General features: G+C 38.1%; 1 protein-coding gene across 4 annotated transcripts in view; it reads left to right on the top strand.

Annotated features, from left to right (window-relative positions):
• Positions 1-18,824, top strand: part of tenm2b (teneurin transmembrane protein 2b) — a 253,318-nt gene that overhangs the window by 96,711 nt on the left and 137,783 nt on the right. For 2 of the 4 annotated variants that reach the window (XM_079898745.1, XM_079898747.1), the window contains exon 1: positions 13,006-13,246. The exons of the other annotated variants lie outside the window; for them this stretch is intronic. In XM_079898745.1, coding sequence (XP_079754871.1) covers positions 13,198-13,246 — 49 coding nt within the window. In that variant the 5' untranslated portion in view covers positions 13,006-13,197. Of the gene's footprint in view, positions 1-13,005; positions 13,247-18,824 lie in introns of those variants that run through there. 4 annotated transcript variants of the gene reach the window in all.

Consider the following 18,824-nt stretch of genomic DNA (forward strand, 5'->3'; position numbering starts at 1 on the left):
TCAATATTTTGATCGCTGACAGCTTCTTCACCAGATCCACCGTTAAGTGACAGAGACACTAATATTTGATTGCGTTCAGTATTTGCTCTGCAGTAAATCGCTGAGCCATTTCAAGTTTTGCTGATGATTCTTCCTATTCTTTTGTTTTCTACCTGCGGTAACTATGAGTGAAACGTCACTTAATCATTGTGTATCAGACATTGACACCTTGTGGAATAAAGGTGGATTACACTTATTCAGTCATTAAAGATTCAATTATGTTGTGCAGGAAAAATATACTTAAACTGTTACACACCTCGGGTCATTAGCGAACCTATACAATTTTTACGAAAAATTAATGGGAAAACAGGCATTCTTTAATAATTGTATTTTATTTTATACTTTTATTATATAATTAATTGAGGAATACTAAGAATGTTGATGTCTAACTTTAAAAAATGAATGAGGAGTAGGGTAGTGAATGACGTCTCGAGTGACTAATGACCCGAGGTATGCGTTTAAGGGTTAAATGGTTGTCATGCATAGAGATATTTTATCCATGTAAATGAAAGCGACAGGACATTTTGCATTTTGTCAATCGTCCGGTTTCTATTTATGCAGAGACGCACTACTCATCTCATTGGTCAAATTCCTTTATTAACATCACATATATTCTCACATCATGCAGCAGTTTTGCATTCAGTAATGGCAAACCTTTTTAGCTTGAAGCATTGAAATTTCCTTTTGAGCATACAAATTTAGTCTTATTTTGCTTTCTCCGACATTCTCCATAACATTACCGCCACCTCCATATCAGAAGTTTGATTGTTGCCTGCGTTCGAGAGGGAGAGATACATTAATGCTTTAGTAGATGGGTTGGACGTTAAGCACTAAATGAAGAGTGATGTGTAGTTGACTGCGAGTAGCTTTGCTGGTTGAACAGGGCCGTGGAGAAGAGTGTCATTATGATTGATTGAAAGCCCATCTCTTTGTTGTTCTTTGTTTAAAGTTCACCGCACTGCGGAGGTGTAGCAGCCTCTGCTTTGAAGTGATTGATTACAGCTGCGAGATCTTATACCTGAGCTCCCTGTCACTCGCGTGCCATAGGCCAAGAAAACCGCCGTTTCTATGGATACTGTTACAGAGTTCTGCTCGTCACACCCGATTGGTCGTGGCCTGTGCTGGGTGGGTTGTCCTTGCCGCTCTGCCATCTGGCTGTGGTCCGTTAGTTGCGCTTGAGGAAACCTTGGACGCAAGAATGAGTTGAGTTCTCCTTTGGGTCTCTGAGGAGCTTCATGGCTGCTTGTCACATCGCATCAGGTCTCTGGATCTGATACCGAGCCAGTTGCGAGTCCGCCCGCCCACTCTCTATCAATCACCGAGATGCAAAGTCAAATGGAAACGCTTTGACAGACAGAGCCAGAGGTCTCAGTAATGGCCTGGTGGTTTTTGAATCCTCCTGAAATATTTGTGTTGGCGAGAAGCTCAGCAGAACTGCGACTGGATTTCGATGAGATTGTGGTCTGAATGTGTCTGGAACTTCAGCCCAGTGGAGCTCTTAGTGTCACAGCGAGAGAGATATCCTGTCAGTCAGCAATACCGAGAGGACGTACGCACGTTTGCACGAGTGCGCAGTGCCATGCACATCATTACGCAGGCAGGCGTCGATAGCACGCATCTCTCCCTGACAAGCCTGCTGTCATTTTCCAGGCCGCTGCAGAAAGCTGGCTCAGCCTTGAGCCCGGCATGTTCTCACCTTGACAACGGGCAGAGAAGAAATCTGATCGTCACCTATGAATTATTGATTTTCTGCAAGGCAACTTCTCTGCTTTATCTGAGATGTTTGCAACCGTTCACTACCAGGAGCCCAAAAGAAGTTACTTGCTCTCAGCAAGTGTAGTTGGAATTCATTGACTCTCTCTCTCTCTCTCTCTCACTCACACACACACACACACACACACACACACACACACACACACACACACACACACACACACACACACACACACACACACACACACACACACACACACACACACACAGTGGTTTCTATATGTGGACGCCTGCCTGCCTCACACAATAATTGGCGCTTGGATATGCAGAGTTAGTTTTGAGATTGACACCTACACACACACACTTGAATGGCATAATATCGTAATAGTCCATTTCAAAGTAGAATAAGCATGAATGAGGTCTTTTACTGTAAATTATAGATAATATGCACTATTTATATCACTCATTATGTTTGTTTAGGGTGAAAAGAAAATATGAGTGATGGAGACAATACCACAAATTTAAATTTTTCATAACAACATAAAAAAGCCTTATATTAATTTTTATTTGACCTCAAAGACTGTTAGTATATAATTAATTCATGTTTAATTTGATATTTATGTAGTAAAGTTAAATATCTTTACAATAAAGGCCAGAGTTGCAAAGTCCTCTTTTTATAAGTGACTTTGGATATCGTTACTCTTGTGCCGTTATAGTTGTGGTGTGGACTTCCCTATTCTCGTAGAATTACAACAATTATTAAAACTTTATATAATTTTGATGCTAAATAAGTAATGTAATTGATAATATAAAAAAATGCCAGATATCAATATTTCTATGCCAGTATTTTATGATCAAATTTCCAATTCTAGTGAGCGATGTTTGCCCATGAAAAACTCACAACAATGGAGCTAGTGTAAAGACTATGCTTTTTGTCCTTTGACCTTGTTTATTTCAGTCTGTTATGTCATTCTGTTTACCTGTCTTCTAATTAACTCATTAGTTCCTTTGTTTGGTCAGTGTTTATAAGTCCTCAGTTTTGCCTTGGTCTCGGTCCGTTAATCTGTCACGAAACATTTATAAAAGCTCATGTAGACGAGGAATACGCAGGAAAAACTTTAATAAACAAACTCACAGGATATATACTTAGTATTAAACAAATCAGGCCCGTCGCGACAAGGCAAGCAAACCAAGCAATTGTTTGGGGCCCCGAGCTGATAACAGTGCAATGACACTGTTATCGGGATCTCCCTCAAGGGGGCCCTCTCAGTATTCGCTGACAGCCAGCCAACCACGTGATCTCTGCTGCCGGCAAAATACAAAAACTCCTCGGCAGTCATCATGAAGCGGAATTATGCTTCAGGAAGCCAGAAAAGAATGAAGAGAAAGGAAGAGGAGGATAAGAAAAAACAAGATAGTGGTAGGGGTGTAACGATACACGTATTCGTATTGAACCGTTCGGTACGAGTCTTTCGGTTCGGTTTCCGGTACGCATTTTCAAACCGAACGGTTTGTTGGACCATTTTTCCTGCCGACCAAAATTTCGTCATTTCAAATGTAGGCGCGTTGCGCGTGGCAAGCGCGCTCATAATGTAGAGACGCCGGCGCGACCACAACATTGCCCAACAGCAAATGGCAAACGTAATGCAAGCGGATAACGATACTGCTCGTTATTGTGTTGTTGACGGACCGTTTGTCAGTTTGGACCAAAGCAGCGCGAGCCGATCTTGATCAAGCGACACTGTTACACAGCGCTAATAAGAGATCCAGTAAAGAAAGCATTTGAATTCGCCACAGAAGTAATAACATCGCTGCAAGATCTAGTGAGAAACATTCACATAGTTTGGCAGGAATAGTAGGCTATAATGCCTTAAAGTAACATTACGTCGGTTTTATTTTGACATTATGAATACAATGCCCTCAAATGTTAATCTGAACTAAAACAAACTTGTTTATAACTACTACAATATTACATTTCATTTTTTTCCAAGGAGCTGTTTTGTTTTATATTCTCCTAAGAAGAGTCAATTATAGCTCCAGAATTGCTCAAAGTAAAAAAAAAAATCATATTTTATGATGTTAGTTTTAATTAAAAAAAGAAGAAAAATAAATAAATCAAGGAAATTTCTCTGGCATTTCTTTCTTTTTGCTGTATCGAAAACGTACCAAACCGTAACACAAGTGTATCGTATTGAACCGAACCGTGAATTTTGTTACACCCCTAGTGGTAAGTGATACATTACACTGGATAAAATAGCTCCACTTGTCTTGTACAAATGGTGTAATTTTGCAGCAGGTAGGCTAGAAAAAATATGTTTATGTTAGCTACCTGCCTGACGGCAAATGCTGCTTGTAACAAACAGTTAGTGCAACTTTTTTTTCGAACGGACGGAATATGGTTACATATTATAATATGTTTTTTATTGGGGGGGCCTCCATGTCCATTTTGCTTGGGGCCCCCAAATTCCTTCAAACGGCCCTGAAACAAATGCATTGACGTGAACGGACCAAGAACAAGGCAAAAAGCATACTCGTTACAGGGTGTTGTGGGTGGTTGCCAGGCAAAAATTGTAGATCTGATCAGTTTGTAGCATTTAAAGACCACATTTGTATCTGTAATGCATAAATACAGCTTGGATTAATGCTCTCCTGATCTTTCATCGTTTTGTTAAATAACACTTGGGCATTTGATCTCTTTTTTAAAACTGCTGTAATAACAGTGTCTTCATCCACTTGACCTTGATGTGTTTCAGAGTGATTGTGAAGAGGGGGCAGAGGAAGCTGGCTGATTATGTTCACAGTTTGAGCTGTAAGCAAAAAAAAAAAACAAAAAAAAAAAACAATGTGTCCTCTGAATAATCTTATTTGGTCAGCAGGAGCTCTTCCTGTTTACAAAACACACAGCAGTGGCACATTATGGTATAGCTGGAGTCTGCAAAAGCACGTGTGATAGATAGACAGGCAGACAGACGGACAGACTTTCCTGATCCCTGATGGGAAATTTGGATGCAATTCATCCACAATATGAAGCTAAAAGTGCATGAATAAAACACACACACACACACACACACCGGATCATTACTGTGAGGCACATTTGGTTGTGCTTTTGCGCATATTGTACACCAGAGGCGGTGTTCCTTGTTGAAATGGTGTACAGTTTTTTGGGACATAAAAAAAAAAATCCTCATTTGGTCAATGGATTTGTTTTATATTGCACCAGATAAATGGTTTTGTATACAACCTCAATTATTTAGTATGTTAGATCCTGTGCCAGAAATGCTAATGAACCTGACAAATCTCAATCAGAACTTTCTAAAGTACAAACTTTTTCTTATCATTTTCTGGATTTGCTAATTTCCACAAATGACGTAGAAAAGTGGGTGCAAATGGCATGAAGTTAATGAGACATCTGTGAGCCGATTTCCCTGTGAAATCACGTTTCACCAACTCAAACACATCCAGCTAACCACCTCCTTGTGACAGTGCGCATTCCCCCTAAAGTTGCCACTAGTTAAGGATTTAATTACACTGTGAAATCCTGCGACACATTAAAATCGTTAGCAGCGCATCGAGAGGCTCTCGAACGCTGAATTGCGGGCCCATGTTTGCCACGGTCACCCTGAAGTCGTGTGATGGATAGCTTGTCAGAATCACCCTCGTTTTATGGGCTCACAGATGGTACATCAGTCATTTTATCTTGAAGACGATTCTGTGATATTAGTATCAAGACATAAGGGATCTGGAATAAGTGTCATTTCCTTTCTGACGTGTTCAGCTGTGTACAGTAAGAGGTGTTTATTATGTGATGCAGACACGCTGTCGCAAAGGACCAAAGCCTAGTTCAGACTGTCAGTCCAAATCCGATTTTTGTGCATATTTGATTAGAATGCGATCATATTTTGCAAGTGTGAACGGAAAAGAAATGTTTGATCTACATTCATATGTGTTTTGAAATCCTATTCAAATCGCATTTCTGGAAATTCGTTTCAATCTAATTAATCTAATCAGATTTTGCGTGGTTTGTCACTTTCTCTCCCCACATAAAACGTAAACATGTCAGACGTTGTTATAGGAAACGTATTGGGTTACTTGACTGTAACCCTGAAAAGCGGGAACGAGATGCTGCATTTCATTAATGCTAATGAGAAAGTTCCTTGTGTGACCGGTTGTGAAGCATGTGTGGCAAACATGCCAGGAATTTGGCTTAAATAACCTCTCACTATGACGTCGTTGCAGTGCGGCTTCGCCAGAGGCTCTAAATAGTTGTGAAATAGTTGTGATGTTGATTATGATGATTTGAAACCGATTTTTTGATGAATAGAAAGTTCAAAAGAACAGCATTTATTTTAAATAGAATTATTTTGCAACAATGTAAAAGTCTTTACTGAAGCTTTTTATCAATTTAATACAGTCGTGCTGAAGTAGAGTATTCATTTCTTTTAAAAAATCTTACTGACCCCAAACTTTCGAACTGTAGTGTATTTATTATTGAAATTATATTTTAATTATTATTTTACAATGGAATTGCACTTCTTTTTAAATATCTTTTTTTTTTTTTCCTTTAAAATTTCTAGAACTGTTTAATTATTTACAATTCCCATCACTTGGCAGGAATGACTCCCAATAACTTTTTCTTGTAGGACAAGTGTACAGTAATATCTTATACATTTAGTGCCAGCTTACTATAAAAAAATAAAATAAAATAAAATAAAAAGTCTGTTTCTTACTCAGTGAAGCGGGGTCAAAGCAGTCATTCTTTCTGCATTATAATCTACAAGTCTGATAATGGCTCAGCTTTATCAATTTCACAGGTAGCATTTCTCCATCTGCTACAGATCTTTTAACCCTCACAATGAAATGATAATGAGCTGTCGTCATTAATTGATGAAGGCATATAAATGAGCTGGATATGGACAGAAAGAAACTGTGTAGGCGAAGACAGAGGTTCAAAATCGTGCTGATTTTCTCCCACCAGGCTTCCTGCTAAATTGGCAATATCCAGATTAATGTCCTTTCAGCTCCAGGTTTCAACCTCAATGGTCATTAAAATCTAGACGGTGCTCATTTGAAACGTAGGGGGTGACTTCATTTGAAAATGAATAAAATAATGCCTGAGCCCCTGGACGTTGACATTCTCTTATATGCAGGTCGATCACCCAGCAGGCACTCTGACACCTGAATATCCTGCTCCACGAGGTGCTCCGTGTCCCTAACTCCATCGATGACACTTCGGTGGGGCTGAGCACGGCATTTGCAGACTGCAGCCATCCGTGTCCGCATGCAAATGTTTCTCTTCCTCCCCGCATATGTCAGATGCTAATTAGCAAATATCTAATTAGTGTTAGAAGATTAATCACTCTTGGGAGAGACGGCTGGGGGGTTTCACCGATGTGATGTGACAAAGATAGTTGCAGAGCTGCTCCTTGCCAAACGCAAACAAATGGAATAAACGGAACGAGTTGTAGGATGTTCACGGATGTTCTTTAGTCAGTGGGGTTAAAGGTGAGGCGGACGGACACATCACTCTGTGACGTCGCCTTTAGCTTTCATAGCTTTCCTTTAGTGCTCTGTATCGTAAGCCTCGGAATAACTAAACACCTTAATAGAATGACATTTACACAATAGTAAACAATGTTTGGTAACACTCTATTTTACAGTGTCCTTGTTACATATGTTACATGTACTTACCATAGTAATAACAGTAAATTATGCATAATAACCAATCCCTAATCCTACCCTAACCCTAGAGTAAGTACATAGTTCTCAGTACTTAAATATATAATTACACTGTAACAATGACTCCTTAAAACCCAATGTTTTATAATCCCAAATAAATTAGGATCCCAAGGCACTGATACAAGAGTTCTAAAGTGGTTGATTTTAACCTTTAAATAAATGCTAAATGTGAATATTACATTTAGCCTATATGCTTTTATCCCAAGCGACTTGCATTCTATTCAAGGCAAAGTATACATTTTATAAGTTCATGCATTCCCTGGGAATCGAACCCATGATCTTGTTGTTGCTAGCACCATTCTCTACTGCTTGAGCTATAGGAATATTAACATGCAACTAACCATTTAATCATGCAAAATACAACATAAAGCATCATTTTTAAAAGGAGAAAATGCTGCACATATGCTTCATTGTTATTGTCAATTGTCGTTAAAACTCTAGGATATTCCATTGTAAACTCATCTGTAGCTTGGAAGCTGGCAAATTAAGCAATTGCAAATATGGACAGGTTGCGTAACTTGCCCTCATCTTTGAAAACTGTGAACAAAACTACCAAACTTAAAAGAAAATACGACACAAACTACACTAGGAATGGGTTGCTTAGATCGCTGCTTAATGTCTAATGTAAAATCTTGGACCTGGAGCAAAACTATCTCTAGCGTATTTTCCTTTCTTCAGCAAAACGTCACATGCGTGCAGGTGAACTGCGGGTTATTCTAATCAAATCGCTCTTGCTTTTATCTACACATTGAAAGCAGCTCCTCACGTAAAAGAGAATGTGAGAACTGGACAAGAAACGAGAGAAAAGGGCATAAGTAATCCCTCCGCCATTGATAGCCTTTGTTCTTCCTCGGCTGAAAGGGAATATTTGATCAGGGCCACCTCTCTGAACCACATTCATTTCACCATCGGCCTCATGAAACTGAAATTTGTGCCGTAATTAGTTATCGTATCCCAAAACTCAATGTGATCTTTGAGAGAGAGAGAGAGACAGCTATTCATTAATGTTTCTCATTTGAAAGTAGAAATCACAAGTTTGTTAGTAAAAGCCTGTAATATATTCTTATTTCCTAAAACATTTTGGATGACTGTTGTACTGTTGCTCAGTGAAATGACACCAGCATTTTTTGAGTCACTAATAAATTTAAACACTATCTGCCCACTCTGAATTTCACTAATATGACTTGGGCATGAATTGAACAATTTGACTAAGTATGCAATTATGGCATCAGTTCACTCGAACTGTTGATATGTTGGAAGTAATTTGCAATATGCAAGGACTGTCAAGTGCATGGCTAGCGGCGTTTTAGTGCAACATAGCCAAAAGCAGCTTCTGTGTAAGCGGTTTTACTGATAGCCCTTGGCTGCACGTGATGGCTGGGAAGGTGGACGTCTACATTCTGGTTTTTTTGCTTAATTGGAGAAGTCGACAGTTAGGCACAGCCCTGGAGGAAATCTACAAAGACATTTGGTGTATATTAATGGTGGTTGATTGGCTCTCAGCTTGGGGAGGAGTGGGAGGTTATAACTGATGCAGTTGGCACAAACCCATCCATGCAAAATGACATTGGATTGGACGATTCATCCAGCAGAGGCAACAGCATTTAAGATAATTTGCATATCGTAGTGAGCTAGATGAGTGACAGCCACAGGCAGACACCTGTGCAGTGATTAGCCCAAACCCATGACAGCCTGCAGAGTGTAAGAACAGAGATGCACGAGGGAATGAGCCGCCGCATCTCAAGAGACGTCAGTTCTCCCTTGGTATTAGATTCTTTTTCTGTTGGAGAGTATTTTATATGTGCTTAATCACATTTTCATTATGTGCTTTTGCTTATTTCTGACCTCATCGATAATCATCATCTTTAGAATTAATATTATCATCTCTGCTTTTTTCCTGACAAATATTCATTATCCTGAAAATCTCACATCAATATACTGCTCTTGCATCTGTAACATGGCAGAACAAATCCAGAAATCAGTTTTCATTTCATACCTTATGTGGTATCTTCCATTGTGTCTTTGTATGTATTTCTCTTCCTCTTGAAATGTATCTCATAAAAAAAAGAAATGAATTGCTGCTGACCCAATTGTGTCTACCTGATCAAAGCCTTGCATACAGAAAAAAGAAAATTCCAATGCTAGATACATACTATATGTGGATGTTGTGAACCAAAAAGTCGCTGTTTACAACATGTCTAAAATTCTTTGTGTGGGAAAGATTGCTTATGGGGAAATGCTTTAGTTCAATTCTCTTAAGGGCCAGTGACGTTTAAAAAACTGTGATGAAGAGTCTTTGAAAGTTATAAAATGTGTGGCAAGTTTTTAGAAATATATTATTTGTTTTTGTGTTGGTTTTATGGTTTTGAAAAACGCTCATAAGCATTTTTAGGAAAAGTTTAGATTTAATGACTCTAAAAAGTCATGTAGTGCAACCATCAAGTAAAAATAACATTTACGTGTACACCTTTTAATTCTTTTCTGAAAAATTTGTGAATGTTTTTGATGGTATAAATGTATTTTTATTACCAATTGCCAATTAATAAATATCAATTAAATATCATATCAATAAAAACAAGTTTTGGGGAGTCGCACCATTATATATTACAACCTGAACTAACCTTGCTTAAAAATTTCAAATCATCTGATATTTTAGGGCCTTTACACAGTAATTTGATCATTTTGAAATGATCGTTTCCTATTTTATGTTTTTTTCCGCATGTTGATTGGACCACATGACTTTGATTTGGCGCACATTTTTTCAAATTTTAATCAGCAGTGAAGCATTTTTAGTATTGTTTTCTAAAAAAAATATTATGTTAAAGCTTAGTTAATAAGGATTCTATGGAAGCTTTGTTTCCGCCACAGAATAAAACATTTTAAGAGATAATTGCGACTTTTTATCTCACAATTGCGAGTTTACATCTCGCAATTCTGACTTTATTTCTCAGAATTTCGAGATATAAAGTCAGAATTGCGTGAAATAAAGTCGCAATTGCGTGTTATAAAGTCAGAATTGCGAGATATAAAGTCAGAATTGCGAGATATAAAGTCAGAATTGCGTGAAATAAAGTCGCAATTGCGTGTTATAAAGTCAGAATTGCGTGAAATAAAGTCGCAATTGCGTCTTATAAAGTCAGAATTCTGACTTTTTTTCTCGCAATTGCGACTTTATATCACGCAATTCTGACTTTATAATACGCAATTGGGAGATATAAAGTCAGAATTGCATGATATAAAGTCGCAATTGCGTGTTATAAAGTCAGAATTGTGAGATAAACTATTCTGAGGTAAAAAAGAAAAAAAAAAATTCCGTCTTTTTTTCCCCCTTAGAATTGGACTTTATATCTCACAATTCTGAGAAAATATGTCAGAATTGCGAGATATAAACTCCAAATTGCGTGTTATAAAGTCAGAAAAAAAGTCAGAATTCTGACTTTATAACACGCAATTGCGACTTTATTTCACGCAATTCTGACTTTGTATCTCGCAATTCTGAAAAATAAAGTCAGAATTGCGAGATGTAAACTCGCAATTGTGAGATAAAAAGTCACAATTATCATTTAAATTTTTTTATTTTGTGGCGGAAACAAGCTTCCATAGGATTCCTTTAAAGAAATTCATTATTTTAATGGTGCTTTTTTCCTACATTATGAATATCAAAATGATTTGAAAATTAAAAACATGTTCTCCATAGAATGTGTGTATTCATGTCATTGTGCAGTATGCCTTGGATTTTGAGCATCATGTCATTGATCCTTATATAGCCTTATATAGATTGGCTAAATATAGCTGTCCATCATACATACTGTATAAAGGCACCAACCTCTGTAAGTACCACCACTTGGGTCTATTGAATAATCCCACTGCCATAAGTGCTCTCTCTTGGTTTGGGAATTGGACAGCTCTCATATACCCCACACGTATTCATGAACAGATCCTGCAGTCTAGTTATAGACCATGGTAGATGGAATTGCCAACATTAGTTAACTCGTATCGTCCAAACTTAGACTATATGTGCAGTATTGGTAGATCTGCCTGTTCTTCTGTCATGGGCGCTGGTCAGAGAGCAGATTTATAAAAGTGGCTCAGAGTCAGGATGGGATTTAGGTGAGCAAAACTGCTCATAGGTCAGCGTGAAAGGATAGGTTCTGTAAGGTTTTTGCCCAGCAGGAACAGGAAGCTGACCCATATGGGATAGGATGGTGAGCAGCAGGCCAAGCTTGGCTATGTGAAGCCCAGCAGTCCCAGGGCAACAATGTGGCAGCTTGAGCTTCACAGGAGTATTGGACATCTAATGGTCAGTGATACCCTTATGATTACCACCTGAACAAAACATGATCCTTTGGATCACATTTAGTGACTGGGCTTCAAAAGCTGCTACAGCACTTGGTGTTGGCTCTAGACTTGTCTAAGTTAGGAGGTTTCAAACTTTTTGATGCCAGAGACATCCACATACACTGAAAAAAAAGGTTTTCACTCATAAATTGCTTGTAAATTTTACATATAATTTCTAAGAAACGGCAAGTAAAAGATTTAATTAAATGTAAAATTTGGAAGTTGAACTGAAAAAAGTATTTTCTTGTAAAACTCACCCCAACAATCTTTGTTTTATTACAACTTTTTATAGTGTGTCATGATCCCCTTGTGAGGAGCTCTAAAATATATATTGTACTGTATACATACCGGATGTAGACCCACTTCAGTAACTATCTTTCACATTGTTACTGTATTGAAGGTAGCGAAGTGTTTTCTGGGAAATACTGAATTTGTATAAAGTATGTATATATTTTTTTCTCCTACCCAATATTAATGTTAAATGCATAAACCCAAAGATAATTATCAATTCAATTATTTCTTTATTTATTATTATTATTATTTATTTTTTGGTATATGACATTTTTTCCATAAACATTGTATTCCAAAGCAGTTATTAGATTTGATAATATATATTCTAATAGATTTATTAAGCAATTGAATCACTATTTTGTGTCAGTTCTTTTCAATGGATTGGTCAAACTTGCCAGTAAAATTATTTAAACTTTGTGTTTCTTCGCATTTTCTGGATCAATCAAGGTGAAATTGTTTTAAGTTTCAGATATGCAGACAAGTAGATAATTTATTAAAATACTGTATGCAGATAAGAAACTAGTGAAAAAATCTGTAGCCCTTAGTTTAAAATGGTGACAACATTAAAAGCTGACTGGGTGTCTCTCTCTCCCTCTCTCTTATGCAAATGTCATCCTTGAATGAGTTAAATAATAATAATAATAAACAAACAAACAAATAAATAAACAATCGTGATATTTGACTAATCTGAGTCAAGCTATCCCTCTCTCTCCATCATGACATGTCTCATCCCACCCCTCCCTTACAATATGCGCTGCGAGCATCTTGCTTTATGTGGAGTACAGAACAGGCACAGCTCCGCTCTGTCTCTCCAGAACTACACTCTTTTGTTCCAGGAATTCTCTCCGCTCTGCTACTTTTTAATTCATGTACATTTCTGAACGTTTACTTCCAAAACGAAGCAAAATAAAAGAAACGGAGATGACTGCGAGTGGTGTGTAGATCTGTTGCTGTGGGGAGACGCGTTAGTGTCTCTGTGTGCAGATTCACTGTCAGCACTGCGAAGTTTCAGGATCCGTTTCTCTACCTGTTTAAAAGGATTTCTGACTGACTTCACAGCCGGTAGCGGCGGCATCAGAGATGCACCACCCGGGCATACACAGGGCGAAAGTGCTCCACCACGATCCAGGTAAGAAAAGCCGCTTCACTCTTTCACTGACATCATCGCGTAAAAACGGTCGGCAAAGACAGGCGCGTGCGGTGCGCGCGAAAGTGCCACGGGCAATTAAAGCGCGCGCGCGCGCCCAGGTGAGACGAACTTTCTCTGTCATGGTGGATAAACTGATATATCTCTTTGTAAATATATGTTCACTTGCATTTCTATATTCAGATATTCTGTACGCGACGATTGTTTATTTTGTTTTTTTGATTTCTTTTTAAGCCAATTAATCACACCATTGCATACAACAATTACAACAATTGACTCTGGCTTTCTCTGGCTTCTTTGACACTGCCTAAGAAATAACCAGGAGAGAGAAAATGTTGTCAAATTCACCAGTATTAAATAAGCTTTAACAACACAACTTATAGCCTACCTGTTAACTTGCGCAGCGTCCCCATTTGGAACCCAAATCCAAGAAATGGAATGGCAAACCCAAAGTAAAATACATGTAGCTACTGTAGTTCATGAAACCTTTGGACTTCAAACATTGTAGAAGAATTTACAGAGAAAATAACATTTTGGTAGCTTGTTGTGATATTGTCAGAATTATTTAAATCAGTGATAAAGTTTTGAGATTCGTGGACTATTTTTAAGACCATGCTATGTGATTTCATTTAGAGGAGACTAAAATGCTAACCATTTTTAGGTGGTTTCACCCCCTTTTGCACTCACTGTTGATAGACTGGGGTGTCTAACGAGTAATTTTCTCTAAATCTCAATAAAAACTCCCATACTAGCGAACTTACTTTTTTGGAGCACAGGATTTTGCACGGCAGTAGGAGCTGCATGCGCTTATTGTACTTTGGGATGTCGACCAGGTTTTGGCGCTGGATTATTTACATGCCATATTATCATATGTGTACTATTCACTTTAAATATTATGGTTATTGAGATGTATTGTCACACCCTTAATTAACACAATATCGATATCATGTTTTGAATATCACAGTTATCAATATCACCCCTACTAAATGGTGCTGTAATTATGTAATACAGTGCGATTATTGTAAAAAAAACAAGTTATCAGTTCACTACTGTAACCCGTTCATTTGCACTAAATATAAATGAGATTTTATGATTTGTATATAGAATTTTATCCTACACTACAGACATCTATTAGTACTACTGACATTGCTGGGACAGTGCATCTTCACCATTTCTACCGTCTTACGACTTTTTGCAGTATCCTCTGGATTTATTCTCACAATGAATCTTTAGGGAATGGGAAAAAATGTATAAGCATCAAAAGAATACATAAGGCATCTGCAAAACCCGGGTGCTGCTCCAAAACATTGGCCATGTTTGCTCACCATCCACTTTGTTACAGAGAGAAATGTGTTCCCTGAAAAACAAGTAGAAATTACACACCTTTAAAAGGCATACGGAATACAAACCTCTCAAAATCATAGTCAAGTCTTCTTAATTGTCAGTCTCGATGTGGCTGGCATGCTCATGTCTTTCTTGTTGCTTTGTTGCAGTTGCCTTTGAAACACACACACACACACACACACACACACACACACACACACACACACACACACACACACACACACACACACACACACACACACACACACACACACACACACACACACACACAAAAAAAAATGCAGTAAATCTTAAATTCCATTAAAAAAAAACTATAACAAACTACTGCTAACTAGAAAGGTGCCTAGCCATAAAACGTTTGTTTAACCTAGTTAACATACAAAGTTATTTTCTCAACTAGGCTACTGGCCAACGTTAACTACAACCTGAACAGAATTTCACACAAGTTAACTTAATGTTAATGTAAGCTGAGCTTTCTCGTTAAAATTATTTAAATTCGGTAATTCAGCTTAAAAAGTATTTTGTAAAATGAAACGTTAGCCAGGTTTACTGTGGTAAAGTTTGTTACCGCCATGTTGAGTAAGTGTTAACCTATGTTAAACTGGGGTGCACAAACCTGACAACACACACACACTCTTCCACTCCTGAGTTCCATCCTGGGGCAAAACCTGCAGCGCTGCCGTGTCTACCCCGGATGCGAGCACGAGCAGTGCGACAAAAGACAATAGAACCCAATATAATCACTGACACTGTCTACACTGGATGCGGCTCGGTGTGACATTACAAATTCCAGACAGTAAACTGATTATCTAAAATCTAAAAATGATTATCTAAAAGTTCAAATCCTGTCAATCCAAATGTAAAAAAAAGCATGTTTTTAAAACCCAGTAAATCTCTTTATGTGGTGTTTGATGCCACCGAAAATTCCTATAATGCAAAGGGAATCACAGTTATTTACTGTAAAGAGAATTTGCAGTATTACTGGGTGATATATAGTAAATAACTGTACAAATTACAGACATGTCTAACAGTACACTTTCTGTTAATGGAAAACAGAAGCTTGAACATTTGACATAGGAAATGCCATGTTTCACAGTTGAAACATTAATAGTTAATAGTGAAAAAGTTACATTTCTGGGTGAGCTATTCCTTTAAGACAATGAAGTCAAAGATTTGAGTAGGCTGTACTTATGCTTAATTACCATGACTAAGCAATGAAGTTTCCATGTGTGTTTTATTTATATTCTGTCTTTATCAGCATTAGTATGATTCATCCACATGCTGTGAACAGTAGCCAAGAAACAATATAGTTAATAATGTGTCACTTTGAACCATTTTAAACTTGCATTTTGATTCATGCTGAAGAGGCGTGCAAATGAGCGTTTCACAATGTTTTATATGCCATCATTTATCCCAAGCAACCTGCATAATGAAGAACAGTTGCATTTTTATCTGAAATACAATCCACATTGATTATAAATGCTCACGGAGTGAAACTCAATGGCTGTGAGATGGATTCAGTCATATTTAGCTGTATGATGGAGGGGCCACACATGGAGAAGACGGCTGGATAAATTGCCCAGAGGTCCAAACTGAAATTAAATGCTTTCCACCAAGACAGGTCCAGCAGACTGCTCTGGCCAGCGTGTGTGTGTGTGTGCATGTACACGTGTGTGGTAAAAGCGTGCTGTCTCCTGCAGAGAAAGAGATCCTTTTTCTTCATCTCTACACAAGAGCGTAGCTGTGCACTTCGGGGAGCCGGGGAGAGAACGTGAGCGAGAGCGGCATATCTCTGCTTTTACGAGCTTCTTAAAATTAGACTGGCATGAAGCAATTTACCTCGGCTTAGGCCTCTTAGCCCACAGATGCAGGAGATGGAGAGAGAAGAGGGGGAGATTGAAAAGCCTCCTGTCCAGAATATGTGATCAATGGCAGGCAGTTCCACCCTCCCCTTCACCGCCTGTCTCTATCAATTCAGAACTCAGTGGGCAATCACCCCTCGACTTCACCTCCATCCGCCTCTGTCTCATACAGAAAGACACTGTGGCGTTCAAAGTCCTGATCCTGCCTCCTCCACACACCCCTGCTAGAGAAGGCCATTGCTACGGCATCAGTGTGTGCCTGTTTTACAGCATGTATTCACAAAGCAACACGAGCAGCTGTGCTTTAAACATGCAGTGGGGTAAGATACTGTATGTAGAGTTTGAGAGGGAAAAAAATACAAATCCTAGATCAGTAAAGAGCCCCAGAAGTGGATGTTGAGCTGCAAGATGCGTGCCTGTTTACTTCAGTCTCCTTAAGCTCTTTTGAGCCGTCACTGTCTAATTAGCTGTACTTTTGCATTGGTTCTTGAGCTAGAAGAACCCAATTTTTAAATTGAAAAATATGGAATCCATTAACCTTGCCGGCAAGGGCCACTTGCTGGCATCTCATTAGAGGCGAGGGAAATTGAGCTATACAGCAAAATATATTATTGTTTTAATAAGCCAACAGTTTGTTAATTTACAGGGTCTTAAGTGTAACTGGCATTTTTCATCAATAGCAACTTAATGGAATAGGCACATTGGGAGCAGCTTAGAGTGTTTTGGATAGCCTCAATAAACACTGCGCTGATAGAAACGCATATGCACAGCTCGTGCTGAAGCGCTGCCGTTTTGAGAGAATTTCTAATGTGTGGACACACAGGGCAAAGCTTATTTTTGAGTGTCAGGTTGGTGTTTTTTTAGTTTTTTTTTAATAAAACACCTCAGACTGCTTAAACTTCACTCATTAACCAATGATTGACGTTACTGCACTGATACTTATGCTAATTATATTTTTATTTTGAAGCCAATAACTAATATATTGGTGATATTGGATATAAATCTACATTTTATGAGACTGATTACAAAAATATAACACTTAAAGGTACAGTAAGCGATTTCTGAGAAGACCTGTTGAAATCAGCCCATACAAACACACCCCTTCTTTCATTGCTCCGCCCCTAAAATGCACGAACATGCAATGCAGGAGTGGATGTCTCTTTATCATAGCTGAAGCAAAACAAAATAATGCTTCACGGAAAATAAGGCAAAGATTAGGAACTAATGATGAGGAAAAAACAAAAAATCAGCATATACCGTGGACAAGATGACAAGCATTGATGCTCAATACTGTCCTGTTACAGCTAATATTTCAACAAAAGCAAATCTTGGTTCTGTAAAACATAGCAAAACCAATCTTATTTGCATAGTGCCCATACACAAAAGAAATATATTTGAAATATATTTTCAGATTATATTTTGGAATATATGCAAATATTTGAAATTGGCCCAATAAATATATTTCACACTTAACATCATATATTTTTGTTATATTTCAGAATATATTTCAATGTATTTTTTTCTGTATGGGTCCCCAAAAGTGTCAAAAATATATGTGGCATATATTCCAAATACATTGAAATATATTCTGAAATATAACAAAAATATATGATGTTAAGTGTGAAATTTATAGGGCAAATTTCTAATATTTGCATATATTCCAAAATATACTCTGAAAATATATTTCAAATATATTTATTTTGTGTATGGGTGAGCAAAAACAACGCGACCTCGGCATCCGTTTTCAGGCCTTCCTGCTTAAAGGCCCTTGCACACTGAGTCCGAAATTCGCGTCCGAAATTTTCGCACGTTAAAAATAAATACGACCTCACGTTATGTCAATCACACTTGTACACTGCCTCCGAAACTTTCGTCCGTCAAAAAAAAAATCGAATCGGGTTCGATTTTCTGCGTTTTTCCCATCCGTAACAAGGGTTTGAATGGTGTTTTGACAGTTTAGAGCCACAGAATGACGGATACGAAAAAACACATGCGAAAATTTCGGATTCAGTGTGCAAGGACCTTAAGTCTCTCCAGCACTTGAAAGCTTTTCAAATATTAACACGGGTCCTAAAGCCCTTGCCTGATCATAACCCTTCTTTTCCCTGTAATATTCAGTTTCTCTTGCGTAATGTCCTCAGCCATCTCTCTTTATACAGTATTTCTTCAAATCTCCCTCTTGCTCTCTCACTCTCTCTCCTCCCCATCATGAGTGGACACGCCCCCTAATGCCTATTGGCTGCAAATGTGTTGTGATGCTCAGTTTGATCCACTTTCAACAGAAATTGCTTACTGCCCCTTTAAATGTCCAAATCTCTATGTTCTCCAAATGACACCAAACATCATGTATGTCG

The sequence above is a fragment of the Squalius cephalus genome (genome assembly GCF_949319135.1).
Source record: "Squalius cephalus genome assembly, chromosome: 17".
Lineage (NCBI taxonomy): Eukaryota > Metazoa > Chordata > Actinopteri > Cypriniformes > Leuciscidae > Squalius > Squalius cephalus.